At 37.2% G+C, this 20,559-nt stretch overlaps 1 protein-coding gene across 10 annotated transcripts in view; it reads left to right on the top strand.

Annotated features, from left to right (window-relative positions):
* ZNF407 (zinc finger protein 407) overlaps nt 1-20,559 on the top strand; it is a 333,728-nt gene that overhangs the window by 204,770 nt on the left and 108,399 nt on the right. For all 10 annotated transcript variants that reach the window (XM_064431970.1, XM_064431956.1, XM_064431960.1 and 7 more), the window contains exon 7: nt 3,362-3,482. In XM_064431970.1, coding sequence (XP_064288040.1) covers nt 3,362-3,482 — 121 coding nt within the window. The remainder of the gene's footprint in view (nt 1-3,361; nt 3,483-20,559) is intronic.

The following is a 20,559-nucleotide window of genomic DNA, read 5'->3' as shown; positions in this document are numbered from 1 at the left end:
GCTTAAAAGAATTATAATGTTGAATACCACAGGAAATGCAGCACAGTAAGAAGACTTATTTTTCTTTTCAGCAAGAGACGAAATTTGAAGAGCATCTTTGTTGTTTTCCTTTTTCTGTTTACACCATTTACAGTAGATTGGCAAACTGATTATAGCACACCTTTGACCAGCAAAGACATCAAAAAACTGGGCTTTTAAAACTTTCTCCCTACCTTAAAGAAATTTCCAATTTCTCTAAGAGAAAAAGAAAGCAAGTAGCTTTCTCTAAGTAGCAAGAGAAAAAGAGAAAACTGAAGTTACTGGTTAGCAGCAGCTTTTATATACTAGTGTTCTGTATGAAGCAGTCCTTTTGTCATTTTCTCCGCCAATTTTTGATTGTTGAAGCACAAATTTTCCATGTCAGGTGACTTAACCAACAGATGCACTTCAGAAGTTGGTTGCAGTATTGTCAAAAATGCAAAGCCATTTCCTTTGTAATCCCGTGGTCAGGAAATGTAGTTTTTTGAAAGTGCTTGTGTTAAAAACAAAGTAAACCCCCACACAGCGGGTCCTTGATCTCGGAATGTGTGTCCTTCTTTTTTGCTCCTCCATACAGCTTGTTGACCATTGAGTCATTTTGGGGCGCCTATCTTTTTTTTCATGCGCTTGTTATTGACAAAAGTAGAGATGATGAGAGACAGATTAGTCTTCTGTAGTGGCAATGGGTGAGGGGGTGTTTTAATTTTTTTAACCTTTAATGGTCTTTAAATAGAATAGGCTTTGTCCTTGTGGTTATGGATACACTATTTTAAAGTTATTACATACTATTGTTTTAAAAAATACTGTCAATACTGATATCTTTATTCGTGTAATTTTAATTTTGTATAAATTAGAACCTTGACAGGGGCTGAACAGGAGTCCTCTTGGAATTTTTAATGGCAGCCCATATTAAAAGAATTATGTTTATTGCCTGAAATGTCTGGGGGCAAGAAGGGTGGAGGAAAAGCTGGGACACAAAGACCGATTAAAAGCATCCTGGCCCATAGATAGGGAAGACAAAAAACTCTTAAATCAGTAGGTCTGTGGAAAGCTTTAATAAATAAACAAATAAATAAAAGTACTCCTGCAGCTAATATGTTCTTCAATATTACCCAACCCAAAGAAATACCTAGTTGTCTTTTAGGTTTTTTTCAACTGTACTAATTAACCTGGTTGATTTTCAATAAAAATATTGTTTCTTATGTACAGCTGCTAAGAATTACAGGCTGTGCTAGGCTGTCTTTTTTCCTCCCCATTTAGTTGCCTTTTGTTGTGTGGTACTACTGTGATGTATTTTCTGTCAGGTGAGATTTACACATAGTCTACTTGACAGGAGCAGTTAGCCACAAGGATTTCCTAAGGAGAAACTTCCTGGAGCAGTGGGCAAGGATTACCATTTTTCTTACAGTCACGATGGAATTTGCAAGCCCTCCTGGCTTCAACAGGCCCTCACTCAGCTGTCAGCCCCACTGGCCCTGCCCTGGCATGGCAGCAAACCTTTATTTGATTTGTTCTCTCCTGAATGGCAAACTAAAAATGTAAAAATCTCCTTTCAGTTCAGATCTGCCTTTTTTTTTTTTTCAAGGGGGCAAGTTGGCAAGATTCTAGTGCATTTTAAATGAAAGCAGTTAAAATAAGTATGTATGTTATCTAAAATACCTGTGGCTTAACTACTTAGGCTTGAAAATGTTGCTATCTTTTTTAATGCTAGATGATAAAATAAATCAGAAGGGGAAATGTTCAGTTCAAGAACGGGTTATGTTGCTAGGGAGTCTATGGCCTCCCAGAGAGTTTAATTGAAGCAGCAGCCACTACCATGCAAGCTGCTGGGAGAATCAGCTTCTCCAGAGCAGAGTGTCAGGGTCTGACAAGAAAACCCCATTTGGGGCAGGAAAGACATACTTTCTAGCAGTCTCAATTTGTCCAGCATGGAAGCTTTGGCTTTGTGTCCTGCCCCTTCACCTTTCCTTGTCCCATGAAACAATAAATGAAAAACATTGGCTGGTATTCTCTCCCGCAGCTGCTAAAAGCAATTATTCCAACTCTTTATGGAGCTTTTCGGAAGCTGCTCTCTTCTCTTTCCATCCAGCATTAGGTGTTTTTCAGGCTTTGAGGGCCTTATGTATCTTTTTCCCTTGGGAAGAAAAACCCCAACAATCTCCAAGAATGAAAAATGCATATTTCTCTCTGTTCTTAGAATTCTGGCGAAGTCTATTTCAAAATCTTCAGTGTCTCCTGCTATAAACAGCTTGAAAAATTCATCTTGAAGGCGTGGCTGTTTGGGAGTGGCCTGTTGCTACTGATTGCAGAAGGCCACTATCTTACTGATAGTCTTATGCTGGTGGTGTGTCTTCCGTCATTCTGAAAAACTTCATATTATACCTGCTAATAGGCTTATGGTTCAATTTGAAGCTGCCTGTCCTAGGTCTCTGAACAGTCTACAAGGTACATGTCTGTTCCTAGCAGTTTTATCCAGATTTCTTAAGTCAGGGATGTTGATTCTTTATATAGTTTTTAGATAAATGCATTGGAAGGCTTGCACACTGCAGTAAAGATCACCTAAGTCAGGGACTGGCTTTTAGTTTCTCCATACTTTTCTTCAGTTAGTAGTCCTCTAGAAATTTTCAATGCGGCTGTACATTCAGCAGAGATTGAATTTTAGTCATCTGAAAATATTGTGCTAGTCAAAGTTTAGTAGTTGGTGTTTGTTTGTTTTATTTTCACTAACCTTTCAAGTCCTTCTGCTGAAAATTGGCCTACTGTTCAGAAAATATTCACAAGGGCAGACTAACAGGCAAGATAGGGAGAGTGGAGAATTCTGTTTCATATTCTCAGTCCCAGTTTATTTATGTTATTTAAAGGATAACATTAAAAATTTAGGTTGGAGATAGAAAAAAGACACTTTTCATCTGGAGATGTTCCTTTCTGAGCATATGCTGAATACAAGCATCAGTGTGATTTTCACCTTCTGCCTCCCCCTGTGTTGCTTTTGGGGCTGTTCTTGGCCCAGACTGAAGAGATGTGGTGTAAGACAAATGACTGTCACCTGGTTAGGGTATTTTCATGGAGTAAGACCCAGTAACAAGGTTACTCTGTTTCAGTGCTGTTCTTTCTCCTCCTTTTTGCTGCTGTGTAATTCCCTGTGGGAAGGCAGTTGGATACTGATGTGTTTCTGTCATATTTTGCAGTTAATGCATTGTATTTGGAAATTTATGTTGTATTTGTGTTTGCTATATATATATACACACAGGTTAAAAGATGTCTCAAGGGATATGCCAGAAATTTGGGTTTGTCTTCCTTTTCTGTAGATGAAAACTGATAATCTTCTCTTGTCACCTTCTAGGAGAGAAACCGTTCAAATGTGATGAGTGTAACTTTGCTTCCACAACACAATCGCATCTGACACGACATAAGCGTGTCCATACTGGAGAAAAGCCTTACAGATGTCCCTGGTGTGACTACAGGTAATGAGTCATTAACTAAAGCATGATGAGAGAAGGGTTAAGGTGATCAGATGAGGTTCATTTGAAGTCACCAATAAAAATATATTGCCATTAAAACACCATCAGGGCAGCAGTAATTACATATTAAATTAGGAGCTAAATTTAAAAACTTAGTCTTCAGTATTTGGTGTTACTTTATAAAGAACAACAAATGATGGGAAACCTTTTAGTGGTAACACTACAGTGCTAATGTTGAGTGTTTGTTTCACAGCTGCTCCAGTGTCTGTTTGAATTCTCTGTGGTGAGGCTGCTTATCTACATTGCCTTTTCAAATCATTTGCGGTTTTGAAATTTTTCTTGGTTGAGTTGCAACCATTTCACCAAGAAAAGAAAAGTTCTCTAAAAGGCTTACCAGCATAAATACTCACCAGACACTTATTAGAACTGGAAACAACTTGAGCTAGTTACAGTTCTTCAGAGTCTTCTCTGAACAGTTCTGCTCCAGTTTTCCTTTTCCTTGCTAGCCAGGGTGTTAGGATGGAAGTTGGCCATAGGGTTAGTTGCATTGCAAAGCCTCCCGTGTTACACCACTAAAACCCATCCCCATGTTAGGGCAGTTGAAATTTTAAATTTAAAGTTTAAATTTTAAAGGAATCATATGACTGAACAGTGCAGATTACTTCTGGTGCTTATTGCCTGTGTCTTTGGCTTGTTCTAGACTACTTGTTAAATGATCTCTTATTGGTTCTTAAGTGCATCTTTACTCTTAAATACACTTCTGCATTCTTGAATACTTTTAATACCTTGCAGTGAGGTGGCTAGTCTATGTGTACCATAAAAGAATCCATAGAAGTATTTTGTGGGCAATTTGCAAGAGTTGATGTTCAAAAAGTTTTTAAAAATCAGCATTACATTTGATAAATGGTATATGATTAGATGTATGGGTTGTGATGCATGCACACTAGAGGGAAATGTTAAACATTTTATACCCCTATAGCATTTTTTATTTTCTTTTCATGCTGAACATACAACTGTAATGTTCCTTTAGTATAAGTTTTAATGTAGTTTCCTAAAGCAAGACTACATAATGAAGCCTATCTGCTCTCATAATACCTGTTTTCATGCTATTTATGAGCTACTTTACAGAAAACTCTTGTACAGAAAAGCTTCTGCAGTGGTCACACATTTCCTGTACAAAACATCATTGTTTTTTTATTTGTGTGGGGCAAACATTCTGTGAACTCTTCTGTACTGAGCACCCATTAAATCACATACTAGAACTGCAGAGAACTGAATTTGATAACCTCAGGGGGAAGGGGCTATGTTTCTATGCTGCTACCTTAGGGTGTCACTGCTTTCTTTATATTTTTCTTTATAAGTTGAAGTGGTTTTGTCAGCTTCAGTAAGTCATTGAGGAACTAGAGGTGGTTTTCATTTGTCAGAGCAGTTGTGTTAAAAGGTCTGTGTTGAGTGAAGTGAGAGCATGTAAGCATTAGTGTGACATGATGTGCTGCACTGAAGGTAAAAGAAGTGCTGTCTTTAATGCTGTGTGTTTTAGGATGCTTAATCTTGTGGTCATCCACTTTTACTAAATCATTCCAACTGGCAGGATTAGTCTTATTACATGGCTAGGTAATGAGAAGTGGGTTACAGTGGGTTTGAGATCCTGGCTTGAAGACCCAAGAGACTGGGAGTGTTGTAGATATGAATCAGTTTGGGGTTTGATACACACATCCAATGAGTGGATGCGCTTCCCTCACTCAGGATGACAAAATGCATAACCCAGTGCTCTGTTGAATGAAAGACAGGAGATAATTTTACTTTGGATAAAGAGTTTTCTATATGGGATATAAATTCCAAGAAATAGAAAGTTTTAAGAGTATTTTATTATACTGGAGGTTATTAGAGAATATGCAAGCATAGCATATTTTATCAGGATTAACAAGAAATATCTGGGAATGCCCTGCTTTTATATTATTGAAAAATAAACGTTTCATGACAATAGAATGTTAGTTTCCATCCTTCACAGACCAATTTTGACCTAACCTTTGGAGGCTGATCTCTACAGATACCAGCTGATGAAGCTTTGATTCTGCAGTAAATGTGTTCCAAGCTCAGCTGAAAAACATCTGGTAGGGATGCAGGAACCAGAGCTATGCTGCTGCTGCTGCTGCAAGTTCATAGAGGCAGAGAGGCACTCTGTGTAGCTGCAGAGGAGCCCGTAGAGGGGCTGCTGTATTTCTTAGCTCAGCAGTCCTGCTTGTGCCTGCCAGTTTCCACACTCCTGGGATATTAGCCAGCCCTGTTGGCAAGTATATGTTCTGCTCTCTGTCCACCTCTCTCTTCATTTTAAACTACAACTTTAAAGGAATCACATATTGCCTCCTTGTCAAGTCACGCAGTATTTCTCTTTTAAACGAAAGTTACAGCAACTCTGTAAATAATACTGTTTGCACCAGTTCAGCAGATGGTATGTAGTCTTGTAAGTGTCATCTAGAGAAAATGTTAAAATGAAGATTTTAAAATCTGCTGATCTAGTGATAAAATTCACCCTAAGTCGAGTGGTTGAAGTCTCATTGTGATGCTGTGAGCTCGGCCCTTGCTCTGTAAGTTCATCCAGACTATTTCATGTGTTGCTGTTTAGTGTTGCTTGGCAACTGCAGACTCTTTAATGAGCCTTGTACTTTCAGGGATGTGAGTATTCCTCTTTTTGTATTGGGATATGGAGGAAAGTATTTTTAGTCCTAATATAAAATTTCCTTTCATTGCTAAGTGATCTCTGTTCTATAAAGTAGTTTGAGACACTTGAATTAAAACAGTGGCTAAGTACAAGATATTTAAATGATCCCCATTCAACTCATTTGGTGTTCAGAGTATTCTTGGAGATTCTTGACTTCAAGCTTTTCAATTCCTCAGCCTGAAATTGTGAATAATCATCCTGCAAAAATTCTTGCCAGTCTAGTGAGTGAAAGGCTAGATAACCCTGGCCAGAAGGACCGAAAAAGGGCTATTGGAAGAAACTAATCTGAATTTAGGAACTGTTATAAACTTTATAAACTGAAGTATGATAAACTGTATGATACTATGGGGAAAAGAGTGATTTTGGCTGCGTGGAACAGAAAAGGCAATTTATTCCCTATATAGCACACAGCATGAGACATTCTTTTTTTAACTAGAAAAAGACATGAATGGATGTGGTTTTCTGAAGGGAATAGTAAACTAACTTAGCATTTTTAGCTCACAAATTATAAATTCTCTATAGTATGCATATGCTTATAGTTGTACTTCAGTATTCTTGTGAAAAATGTTCCCTTTCATCTCTAGTTTTTGTACTGTGACCACTTGATACTTATTTTTGTCTAAATCTTTTGTATTTTAATGACAAAAAAAATTGACATCTGGTTTTCGATCCAGTAGTATGGAACTTCCAGTAACAATTATAATTTGAAATTATGTTTTCAGTCTAGTTTTAAAAATCCTTTAGAAGGAAGCAAAGTATAATATTCAAAAACACAAACATTTACTTGTATTTTTGATTACTTATTTTTCATATTTGGGGTTTCAATTTAGGTTTTTCCTATTTAGATAAAAATATGCATGATTTTCCTTTGCATTTACTTTTTCAAATCACACAGCATGTCTCTCCATTCTTAAGTCAATGTGCTTTGTCATACAAATATATTCATTCACCCTTAATTAATGTTCAACCTAATTTTATAATACAGAATTGGTCTCTCAGGGCCCTGCACTACCATTACTTATGCAATGCTTATTTTATATTTCCTAGTCATTTAAAAAAGATGTGTTATGTGGCTGAACTTTTCAGATGACACCATCCTGGAGTAACACTGACAACAATACTGTTTGCATTTGGTAGTGGGCACAGTACACACTGAAGAGCTGTATAACATCCTGAATTCGAACAGCGGCTGTAACACAGGTTTTTGAATCTGTTGGCTGTATAGTCTGTGGACAGACTTTCTAAACCTGTGGCATAGTTAATCACCTGAATTTATCCTGATTGCAGAAGTGAAAAATTCCCCTAAGTCTGATGTTGTGAATGAAAGATGCAGATATACAGCATTTTCAGAACTAAACTCATTTTTTGCATGTGTCTAAGAAAGGGAAATCTCATTTATTCATATGTAAGCTTTTAAATTTAACTCCCATTTTTTCTGATTTTCTATATAACTACTACAACTTTTCAGGCAATTTATGTTTATGGTGTGTGAGAGGGATGTTTCAGTGAAATGGATCTGAGTTATATGGGGGGAGCATAAAAAAGGCAGAACTCTGCTTTTCTCACATGATCAAATTTGTTGGATTACAGTGCTCACGAGAAGCACTTGCATAGCTTTGTGATGCAGAAAGAGTATTGCTACTGCTTTGACCACAAGAGTGTGGGACTGATATTATGTTAATATGCTTCAGGCCATCCCTCTGCTGTGATTAAAGAAAATAATTTTCAGTTCTTTGGGATTCCACTGTATGGTTCATTTTGCACAGAGTACCCATGGTGGTGAGGGAATGGAAGGCAATATGCAGGGGTATTCCTTAGCCATAGATAAGGAGGTATAGAAGCTGGATAAAAGAAACAGCCAGACCAGCAAAACAGCATGCATTCCTTTCTATAAAGTATATGACTTGTGAAGGATGTCTTACAAGACTGAGAATAAATAGCATACATTTTTAATATAATTATGTAAGCTAAAATAAATATTTTACATTTATTATGCATAATAAAATAATTAGACAACATTCTGTAAGGGATTATGGCATCTGAAATTCCAACTGCAGACGGATTCATTGCATGTTTTCAGCAGCAGCAGCAGCATGACTTAGGAGGAGTTACTCCACAGGGGCTACTTTTCTTTTTTTGGACAGCATCCCTAGGGAGTTCCTATTTCTGTCTGACTTACAGTATCTGTTCATAGGTTGTAAAGACCAGTTTATAATACACTCCAGGATTTGCACCTAAGTCATAAGAATGTGCAAAGTAAGTGTTTTCTCTCTGTTTTGGTGAATTCAATAACTTTTAGGTATGATTGCATCAGCTGTGCACTATTCCCTTGTTACATCAAAGATAACTAGGGACTACTTTACTGATGAGGTAACAATACATACTAATTCATAGCAAAACTGAAAGGCTGTTAAGGCAAATTCTACATAAAATGATGAAAACAGTATATTTATCATTAAAACATTAATATCAACATGTGCTTTGTAACCAGTGAAATTTAATATGCCTGTGTAGGAAATAACTAAGTAATACAGCTATATAGGCTGATGAGGATTCCAGGTGGCAACCAGCATTGCACTAGAGAACACTTATATATATATATATATATATATATATATATATATATATATATATATATATATATATATATATATATATTTATATACACACACACACAAGTGCAGAATTGGAAAAAACATGGTGCATATACTTTGTAAATACAAAGTTGTTACGGAAAATAAAGCAGGTATGTAATACAGCAAACAGGGCCTTTGGGAAGTACTCCAGCTTCTGTTGTGTTCAGCAGCAAGAGTTGAGGATATCCAGTGCCTAGTGCTAGGAGACTTATAAACAAATGAAGATAGAAGTTTAGAGAGACATTCTGTCAGTGCATGGGCACAGTTCCCAGATGAAAACTCAGAATATTATTCCCTCCTTAGTTTTTAATAAACATTCAGGTAAAATATTTGGAAAGATTTCTAATAATCTGGAATAAAATATGTTGTAGCATTTAAGTCTTTAAAAGAAAAATAATCTGAAATAGAATTTAGATATAGTTGCAAAAACATTTTAATTATTCCAGTGAATACATGGCATACAAAACAATGGTCAGCATTATTCCCTTTTGTAATGTTTCTGTGGCTTAATAAAACCTCTTATATTCATGTAAGTTATAGCACATAGTTTATATGGTGAACTCAGAATGAAAAAATGCAGTGTTGCAGTAGCCAATGCAGATCAGCTCTCAGGCTAACCAGCTTGAGCAGATGTAATTCCTGACACTCGGAACCACAAAGCACACAGGTAACGACATGACCCTTGCTGGGACGTGTCTGTGCTGTCTGCCCTGACTGAGAAACTGTGTCTCTGCAGTTTTGGGCAATCCTTGGTGGCAGTGTATAAAAGAATGTGGGCTCTGTCTCTCAAAGCTGTCCCTGTCCAATGTCACTGCATGGAGTGCTTAAGAGAACGTGTGTGTACGATTGTTTCTTAGGAGGGGATAGGTGTCCGAGCACACACGTGTGCACTGGCATGCGCTGACTCGATGACTGTGGTCCGCTGGGAAGTTGCCATGCTAAGAGGCCTTGGCACAGCATGAAATACTGTCATCATTTCTTGAGGTCCTCCACATTTGTAATTAAAAGCATAGTAAATGCACTCTACTTGGTAGTAGGGTAGTATGGACTTTTACTGATTTTAATGACTAATACCTGTTGAGGAAATTCATCAATAATTCATCAATAAGAGGTACGAAGAGGCCTTCTACCTCTTTAGTTGTTTTGGGTTTTTTCTTCTTATTCATTCATTTATTTATTTATTTACTTGTTCATTCTTAGGGGTTGTTTCCCCCCCACCCTATTGCCACTCTAAGAAAGAGGAATTAAAATATGCCTTTCTAATGGGTCTGTGATTCTCATGCTAACACCGAACTTGGGACTTTAAGGCTCCGCCTTAAGTGGTGATGCAATTGCAAACACTGATAATACTATTCTAGTCTCATTTTAGGTTGAGTCCTTTGAAGGACAACTTTTAAGGGACCTGTTTAAGCCTAAATGCTGTGCTAAATTACTGAAAGGAGACTGCTGAGTTTAATGTTACTGAGACTTGAAGCCATTACATATCAATGTAAAAATTAATATCTGGTTTCAGCATCTCTTTGTTACAGTCTGTCTTGATTGTAGGCCAGCACTTTGTAATTTGTTCACAGTTTAAGTTCTGAAAAAACATTGTCTCCTGATTTCTGTCAGTAGTCACTGTCTTTCCCTTACTGTTCAATTTGGGCTTTGTCTCTAAATGTTTCTGAGGCAGCCCCTTCCCTGCCGAACTGATGCTGTTTTTTCTGAATCAGTGTCCAAGACACTTAACCCAGAATCTTGAAGTATTTAGTGTCTAGGAAATATGAATAAGACCACTTTACACAGATTAATGTAACTAATGTATTATTTTATCGCATTTTATCTTCTCTCTGTCCTCACACTTCTTTTTTTGCTATCATATGTAGTCATCACTGTCTCATCTATTCCTCTTTCCCAAAGAGCATAAATATGTTGTCATAAATACATGTATATTTATATTTAATATATACTTAATTCATGTTTATCAATCTGAAACACCAGCATATTATTAAAATTAAAACAATCCTAAGTATATTGTATTTTGATAGTAAATAACATTTTAGTATTAACCTCAAGATGAACAGCAATGCTATGGTCTTAATATAGCTTGTAGTAGCAAAAAGACCTGTAATTTCCTATTCTTACAGTGCTTTTGATAAAAAGTATAATGGAGATTTTTTTTATGTCTACAAATCAACTTCCATTTGTTAGAATGGTTTGATCTAAAAATAATCATTGGCATCATAGCTTAATTAATGTGAGCCTTTTGTGTAAAACATATTTTAAAAAAGATTAAAACAACCATATATGTTTTCTTTGCTCTTGCCTGCCAGCAGAGAATAAAATAATTAATTTGTTTGTTTCTTTTGCCATTCCTTAATCCCCAGTGCTATCTTTGAGGGTGATGAAATCTACAAGGAATTGCTGTTGTTGTTGTTGTTGTTGTTGTTGTTATTATTATTATTATTATTATTATTATTATTATTATTACTGCTGATAGCTACCATCTAACTATGTGGCAGGTAGCTAGCAAACTTTGGTAGCATTATAGGTCTCCAAGATGAAATTGATTGACACGAGCCTGTTGTGTTGTGTGGGGTTTATTCTCCAGGCTGCATGGCTACTACCCTGTAAAACAAGTTCCTGTGTTAATGCTGTCTGTGACAACTTTCCTTCTTCCTCCTTCACATGTGACATACAAAACAGATTAAATATGGGGAAGTCACAGAAAGAAATTCTGTTCTGAAGTCCCAGAAAGAGGTATACTCTAGTGCAAGGGGAAGAAAGGGAAAGGCTTTTTCTGTTTAAAGTCTGATGAAAATGAGATAAAGAAAAGAACTGCTGAGTAGCAAGTAAAATAGGGAAAGAAAAGAGCTTTTGTGTTTGAGAAAAGCTTGCTACTTAGATACTTTTAATGCATTAGAAATGGTGAGCAATTTTCCAGATAAATTTGGCATTGTTAGAAATTCCTGATTTATTAAAGTTGAATAAAATTCCTTGCACGTTCCAGCAGAGTTGCTCTTGTCTCTGCACCACCTTCTGCCCAAATTCTCCTGGGGAGGTATGTTGGGGCACTTTTGGAACTCAGGTACTAAAGCCTCTGTCACCAGCACTGTTTCCCCAGCTGCAGAGTGGAAGTGTGAGCTCGCCACACCAGGCTGCACCGCTGCAGTGCAGCTGGAGAGTGTCTGCCAGGCACCACCATATGTAGGGTGGGACTGAGGCTCTGGAGCAGCATCAGCACCTGGCGTTTGGAAGTCTGGTGCTCCTGGCCACCCTCTTCCCAGTGTTGTGGGTTACCCCTATGGGCTGAAAGCTCATCTCTGAGAACCTCAGCTTTTTGTTTTGGAGAGAGAGGCATTCGAGATTTGGGAGCTCAGGGTTCTGAAGATGTTGCTTTGAACTGTGGGTTCAAAGTTGCTGCTTAGTGTTGGCCAGGAGAGAGCTTGTCTCAAGGTTTGCATTGTTCATTGTTGCCTTTTCTCCTTCCTGAGCAGCTGGAAGAAGGTGTTGCATTCTCCATGGGAAAATATGGCATAAGGAAGACAAGCCATTTGGTATACAACAGCTCACCGTCCCTAAAACCATTTTGCAGTCTGTGTTGTATGATACTCTACTTTATTCTCATAAGTCATGGATCAGGGATCCCTATTTCCCTTGAGGCTTTACTTACAAAACGTCAATCTGGAGAGGAGCCTGTTGTCCTGTTGTAACTTATTAAGTTGCTTATTACAGCTATTTTGTCCTTGGTTGGGATGATTATTGTGGTTTTGGTAGACCTGTTTAGGTCTGAATAATAGCTGTAGATGTAGCTGAGACTTCTAGGGAATAACCAGCATATAAAGCACACAGTTTTGTTATTGCAAGTGATGGAATGCTGCTCTGGTGTTATCTTTCTTTTTTTTTTTTTAATGTGTTTTAAAATATGCTCTTTTAATAATGGAAAAGGAATTAAGGAGAGAAAATATATATGAACAAAAGGTTGCTCTGCAGTTTTGGATGCATTGGGTCAAAGCTACTTCTTACTTTGTGTCTTCAGAGAAAAGATGAGGTTGGTACAGCACACCTCATCATCTCCTCATCAAGTTAGATATGCTGAGGCTTAGTGTGCTTAATGCAATGGAACAAGCTAATGCAACAGTGTTCTCCTCTCTCCCACCCCCATGGGTCAGGGGATTGGAGTGGAGACATTCCTTGATGTTTTCCCACCTCCTTCTGTAAGCGCACAGGTTTTTTTTCCCAGGTTTCTTTTTCGTTCCACTTAAGCAAACCACCCAGATCACTGTGGTTCCTAGAATATAGATCTATACCCATAAATGCACATTTTTAGTTAATGCATTAAAAGGATACTTCTCCTGGTGTTCTTCAGCATTGCTATCTTTGTTATATATACATATTTAGTGATGTTATCATTTAAAACCCACAAACTCTTCATTTCATAATACTCTAAAATTATTTGTGTTATAATCCTGTAAACACAGCTAGTGGTTCTACTGATATCATAAACTATCTGATCCTGTGATTCATTGTGATATTGCTAATACCCCTTAAAATATAGTATTTATTGTTTTATGCTTGTAACTTCCGTGCATGCTCCTTCAATTCCCGTTCAAGATGATTATGGATTCTCTCTGACAACTGTAGCATGGGACATTATTTGTTCTGCTGCAAATCCCATGTGGAAAGCCTTCTCAAAATGAGCTTCTTCAAAACATTTCTGTTGAAATTTTGCATGCACAATCTACAGGGGAAGCAATACTTAGAACCATTTTAAAGTTGTTTAACTACTAAAGTAAATTCTTAAGTTCTGGTGATGTTTTATTGGAAAAATATGGTGTTTCAGACATATTTTTGTTAAAAAGCTCTTTTTAAAATGCAGAGAACCATTTCCATTAGCAAATTTTGGAGACCACTTATATGGGTATTTTAACATATAAAAAGCCATTAGTAATTTGTTTTGGTTTCAGGAAAAAAGATGTATCTTTAGTTTGGAAAAGCAGGGGTTTTTTTAATCAGTTGACAAAGATTGTTTTTTGGCCTTCTGTCCCTAACTTATTGTGAGACTTATGCCAGCCCATCCATCCATCTTTCACTCGTTTCTTTAATAACTTTTTAAGCTGTTGGCCAGTTTCAGTGAAAACTGGCACTCTGTAGTAGCTGCTGAGATAAATTAAGTTCATGTTTCCTGAAAGAGGTGGATGAGGAGAGGAGTGAAAAAAAATCACGGAGGACCAGTCAGGCAAAATTCAGCTGTTATGCATTCTTCTCTCTTACAATCCAGCCTCACTACCCAGAACAACTGTTTTTTCTTGGATGGGGATATCCTGAAGGAACATGTTGGGGAACTGTTGTTTGCTGCGTTGGTGCATTGGGAGATTTAGTTAAGAGGGCATGAATGCATAGGAAATCATGCTTCAGTTGGTACAATGCTCATATGTCAAAGTATTGAGTCCCAAATTAACTTGTTTGTTGCAAGTCGTCAGGATACGTCCTTTTTAAAGGTAAAATTTAAAAGGTATTTTTCAAAGGATAAGGAGGAGACCCCCAAAATCTGTGCTTTTCTTTAGGAAAAAGGGTCATTTGGAAAAGATTTATACCTGGGCGATTCAGATCAGTGACATTTCTTACTGAATAGGAAGAAGCTTCCCACTGTGGAGAGATTGTTCCACAAGTGCTTTTTTTTGCACTTTTTCTATAAGTCATTCACTGACGGACTGACATATTCATAGATCTATATAGATGTATTTACTTCAGGAAAAAGAAACAAAGGTGAAGAACTGGTAGGTTCTTCTTACATGTTATTAGTGATACTGAGCATCCACAAATATCATGGTGTCCAGTGGCTCTGTTCCTATTTGAAATTCAGCCTCTTCATTTATGTGGCTAAATGTGACTTTCATCACATTTTAATTTGAATTTTAATTACTAGTCTTTAAGATTTTGATCAGCACTAATAAATTATAGCACAGTCATATGGTATTTAGCTGATTGATTTTTGCATGCTGAAATATAGTCATTTTGAAGAGCAGTAAAACTTTCAAGTAGAAGAAATGTTTCAAAGATAAAGGAATTTGTATTGGATTTGTTCCTTTGTGTCAGACCAGAGAGGAAGTCCTAAATGTGAGCCCTTGTGAGGGCAAAGCAGGTGTCTGCTATCCAGTCTGTTTTAAATAAATGCAGGCACATCAAGTCAGACAAACAATGCCAGCGAGTGCAGCTTTTGGGAATAGCTTTGTGTTTCCTAGTGGTGGTGCAAGAGGTGAGAGATGAAAATACAGTATTGGGTGATGGTAGCTCTGTTGGTACTGTGCATTGTAGAACTTGATTCTAAAAGGCAAATATTTGTTTGCTGAGTTCTTTTCCAGCTGCATCTGTTCCTGGCTTCCTCTTTTGTTCGGATGTCTTTTCTCTTAGAAGTCTACAACATAACATCAGGAGAATCTTTATTTTCTTTTCCTACTCTGAAGCGCCCATTTTTTCAGTTCACCAGTAGCCTGTCAGGAGTACTGTAACAGAAAGGATTATAACTAAGCCCCTCTCCATCTAAGCATCTTTGTTCCATAGCTCAGTTGGGAATCAGCTCTCACTGGCTGGAAAGTGTGTACTGTCACAGGGTCGATAATATAAAATAAAAACAAAGCCAGTGGATAAAATCCTGGCTCTACTGATGTTGTTCACCTTCCTTCCATGTCCTCGGTGAAGTGACAATTCTCGCCTGTCATGATGGTACTTGTTTCTTAGGAAGGAGAGAAATGAAAAGCCGGGGAGCTGGCAGCACCTTCCACAAGATCTATCCTGAAAGTAAAAAAATTCAACCAGGCAAGTAAGTTGTGGGATTGAGAACCCAGTTATTTCTATTTTTCACTTGATTTTCAGAGAGGATCTGATCTCCTAAATCTTGTGAAAAGACATCTCAATCCAGAAGCATGTACTCCTTTTGGAGTTTCTGTTTTTCAGTTCTCTCTCCACTTGAGTTTGCAAGTTCTTGCACAACTGAGTGAAATCACTGAGGCATGCTCACAAGTCTTTGTCCTGAGGAAATGGCTATGTCTGCCTCAAGTCTTTTGGTACATTTTTTAGGCAAACAGGCCCCACTCCTGTATTTTTGGGTATGTGTTAAAGGCCTGAATATTGGACAAGTCAAGATTCATTTAGTTCATAATGAACTTCTGTCTGCAGCCTTATTTGAGTTATTGTTTAGGATTTTCAGCTGAAAGGGCACAGGACAAAGTGTTTAGAAGGCTGTTGTTTGGATTTTTTTAAGAAAATTATATGGGGAAAATAACTGAACAGAAGGGTGTTACTGAAAGCAGGGATTAGATCTGCTTTTTGCTCCTGGCAGTTCCTTGCTGTCTGATGGCAAAGTTTCAAGAAGAAGGGGTTGATGTGCAATATTTTGTGCCAGCTAATATACTTTCCTGGGACAGAGGACAGACTCAGCCTTCCTCAAGATAAGGGCAGTCCTAAACTTTGGAGTTTTGCTACCTAGAATAGCGGAGTCATTTCTATAAAGTTAAGGACAACGTTGTTTCCTTTCCAAGTTAGAGATTTCCAAATTAGAGCTTCTGATATTTCCCATTGGTGACCTACATCTTTCTTTAGAAACAGTAGATACCTAATTTATACAAATGTTGAGACCTACATCGCTCTTTATTATGTCTACTAATTGCATTGTTAATTTGAATGGTTTTGAAGGACAGACTAGGTTGCCATCTCGTACTGCCGTGCCCAACAGCGCACCTAAACCAAAAGCTTTCTACCCTGTGTTACTGATACCCTGTCTCCCAAACCTATCACTACTCTTTTTACCTATTGTCTGCTTATCATATCCTTCTCAATACTTAGATTAAATTTTTTTTGAGTCCAAGACCATTTTCTTCCCTGTGTCTCTGTACAGCAATTGGCGTATCATTATCCTGTTGTGCTGTCCTCTCTGGTCAGCATGCTATGCAGTGAGAATGTGCCAGCTTTCTTGGAGCTACTTTTTGATTCATAAACACAGGATTACATTTCACCAGAGGAGTACAGGAAAGTCTGTACTGTTGTGGTGAAATGTTATTGTTGCCAGGATTGTGATACTGTTTAATGACTAAAATCTTGAAGAAGGTCTAGCAGCTGAGACCCTGCCTTCAAGGTGAAGTGCAGTATCAGTGCCTAATTCCTATTGACTCCTTAGAAAATCTTATCTTTCCATTATGGACTAGTAGTCCAATACCTTTCATGAAAATTAAATGCATATAAATAGATTTTTTTCAAATATGTGTGCAGTCTTAAGTGCCAATAGAATCATCCGTGGCTGTTTTAGCCTTTTTTTGTTTTAAACCTAACCTTCAAATAAATGTTTCACTAAATGCATTTCTGGGTGCATTTTTTTGTTTTCTTTTTGGAGATCGTGTCAATGTTTTATAGCTGAAGAAAGGGTAATACTGAAAGGAATGCATCTTGGAATGGAAGTGGAACTATTTAGACTCTCTTCTTTAAAGCACAGTTTCTTTATCTATACCCATCCAGTGCTTAGAAAGGAAAGATTTCAGGATATTATGAGCTATATTCTTCTCTTGGTATTCACCTCATGTTAGTAAGCTACTGTTCTTCAAACTCGTGGAAACAGCACTGAAACATAGAGACTGCTTCCATCTCTGCAGCAAAAAAATCCAGACTGTATACATCAGATAACAAAAAGGAAACAAATACAGATAGATAGATTTTTTCCTCCTAAATTTCTATTATTTACTTAATTTATATTTACTTTTGGAAAATACATGAATTGTTTTTAATAGTTGTAAACTCTTGTGGCCTTTAAGGATACATGTGGATTCATGACTTCTCAAAGAAATGTTTTACAAGAGAGCTGTAGCATTTTTAGGATGAGTGCTTAGTTGAAATAGTCACTAAGGGCATGTTATTCACATAGGCATTTTTTGCACCAAACCTGTGTATTTTTTATTATCTATGCATTCTGACTTGAATGAGTAGGTCCATTCATATATGTACATATAACATTAAGCTTGTAACTAGATCCAGTTGTTCTAAAGTTAGTAGTGTTCCCTAGAATCACGTTCTGAATTAGCCCTTTAAGGACTGTGTTACTATGATGCAAAATAGATTCAAAGGAATAGTTTGGTTTTATATAAAGGATGAGGAGTGCAGGGTTTTTTTGGTGGGTACTGTTTGTTTGTTTGTTTGTTTTTAGTTTAAGAGTGCAATATATGTTTTCTTTAGCTGTAAAAGCACAATCAAGGCAACATGATAAGTGAGTCAGTGTTGTAAAAGTAAAACTAATTTTGCCTTCACTCACATGAGCTATAGAAGGAGGAAGCTTTATTGTCCCTGGGAAGGTGATAAGGCAGAGTAATTGTATATTATACTGTCCTGGAACATCTGCCTGAAGACTGTTGGAGCAATTCATCTATCATGGACGATACAGCATGTTTTGTCTTTCTGCTTTAACCCATCCCCACTGCTGGCCTGCACGAAGGTTTTGATAGGGACTGTGCCTGGGCTGGGGCTCACATTAATCAGTCCCCTTGTTCAACACTCCAGCTGACATAATTACAACCTGCGCACAGCAGTTATTCAAGTTGAGTCCTTGTCACTCGTGGTGCGAAACTACACAGCTCAGATCCCGAAGGAGATTGCCTTATCACACAGAACAAGGGCTCACAGGAGTTGAAGAGAATAGAAATGGGAAAATGTCTTCCGGGAGTACTATATATTCCTTTAAAATAAGACATTTGAGAGACTTACAAGGGACAAAGAGAAGCATTGTGCAAGGTCTGAAATGAACAGGTTATTATTTTTAAAAGGATTACACAGGCCATTTTTGTGAAATGGACATGCATTATTAAATAAATTCAGTGGTCTCTCTTATCATTCAGTGCCTCTGCACTATTAGTTTTCTTCAGAAGTGATAAAATAGTTTTTGACTTGTATAAGCTTTAAGTATCTCTCAGTAGAAATCATCAGAACACAACTAATAAAAGTGCTCATATTGTACCAGTAAAATTGGCACACACATAAGGGAAGACCTGCAAGGATCAGAGTTAAGGGTGAAGGAAGAAGCATGCAAAAGGGCTTTCGAAGATGAGCAAGTTCATTAGTTTCTGCTGTTGTATGATACCAGCGTGTGAAAGGTGAAGCTAAAGAGAAAGTTTCATATTTTACCATTCTTCCCTCTTTTCATGTTAACCCTGTGTGGGAAAAAAGACAAGTCCATAACATTATCTGTGTTAATGAAAGAAATTTATTTTCATGTAATATGGTGGGGTTAATTTTATATGATGATGGGCTTTTTCTTTAAGAAAGAGCCTTTGCATACATGATAATAGGATAATTTTTTTGGTATTGGTCTATAAAATTCCTCAATATGACAGAATTTAATTGGTATCCAGAAGGCTTTTGCCCTGGCGTTTAAATTTTTTTCTTCTTGGGTCAGGTTTTTGAAGTAATACCATTCAGGCAGTTGCTGTTCTTCTCAATCAATAGATCTGGAGTGTTGCCCTGACTTCTCATCTAGTTAAAATCATTTTATGTCTGTTAGACATAATTGTGTATTGTTGAAAGCACAGTCAAAATGTGTCTATTCTGGGTGGTCCAAATTTAATCTAATACTTTTACAAAACAGCTTATCTGCAACTTTGAATAGCCTGAAGTAGAAGTGCAGTAGAAACTATGTTATACATATTACTTTACATATAGGTATGCTAGGTGAGTCAAATACGTAGTTCAGTGCTTTCATTCCATTTTGGTATCTTTTGGTTAAGTACACAGCAATTAATTTTGATGTGTAGGTCTCCAGTGAAAGTCCTGCTACATGAAAACTGAACTGCAGTTTCTTTCTGAGCTGCAGGGTGTCCTTATAGGCAAATGCACTCTTGTAGGAACAAAAATCACATTTTGCTGGCTCCTTACTCTTAAAACCAGTTCTCCTGGAGTGAATGATGTCTGTGAAGTAAGCTCAAAGTGCAGAGCCAAATGCTGCATTTACTTACATTTGTGCAGAAAATGGCATTATGAGGACATAATCTGAAGAGAATGATGTTTCTCTGATATATGCTTTCAACACACATTTTAGATTAGATAATCAATCATGCCTCCAATTAAACACCCAAATTTGACTTTCAGAATCTAAGATGGTTTTGCAGTATTGACAGCCAGGAAGAATATATTTTAATTTGCAGACTGAACAAATTTCCATGACATCATGGAAGCACAATAAATGGCTGACCTCTCAATGACATTTTTCAGACTTAAACTGTACTTCTTGGAGACTTTGAGCCCAGAAAAAGCTTAAGCTCAGCCAGTCTGACCTTCTACAGAAAACAAACTGCATAGGTGCTTTTTTTCCAGTTTGCTCTATACTGAACCTCCTACTTCTGACTGAATTTTATGTGATCTAGGAACATATTCAGGTTTGATCTGAAAACAGTCAGAGTTGCAGAACCAAAGTCGCAGAACCACAGCATCTGTGAAAGATTAGTTGCTGAAGAAGTTGGGCTTTGTTTCTCAGTTGAATTTGACTGTAACTTGTAGTCATTGCTTTTGGTTTTGTATAGGTTTTCTCCAGGTCAGGGTGTCCCTTAATCACACCTTTATTCCATGTTAAAGCTCAAGGGCCAAGCTGAAGGGCCAAGCTCAAGTGTAATAAGCAAAACAGAAGGGGGTTTTATTAAGTGTTTTAGAGGTTTTTTACCCCACTTAACTTCTATTTCTATTTATAATCACTTTGTGGCTGTTTGTTCCC

Source organism: Passer domesticus, chromosome 1 (genome assembly GCF_036417665.1).
Source record: "Passer domesticus isolate bPasDom1 chromosome 1, bPasDom1.hap1, whole genome shotgun sequence".
NCBI classification, from domain to species: domain Eukaryota; kingdom Metazoa; phylum Chordata; class Aves; order Passeriformes; family Passeridae; genus Passer; species Passer domesticus.
This window is presented reverse-complemented; position numbering and strand designations above follow the sequence as displayed.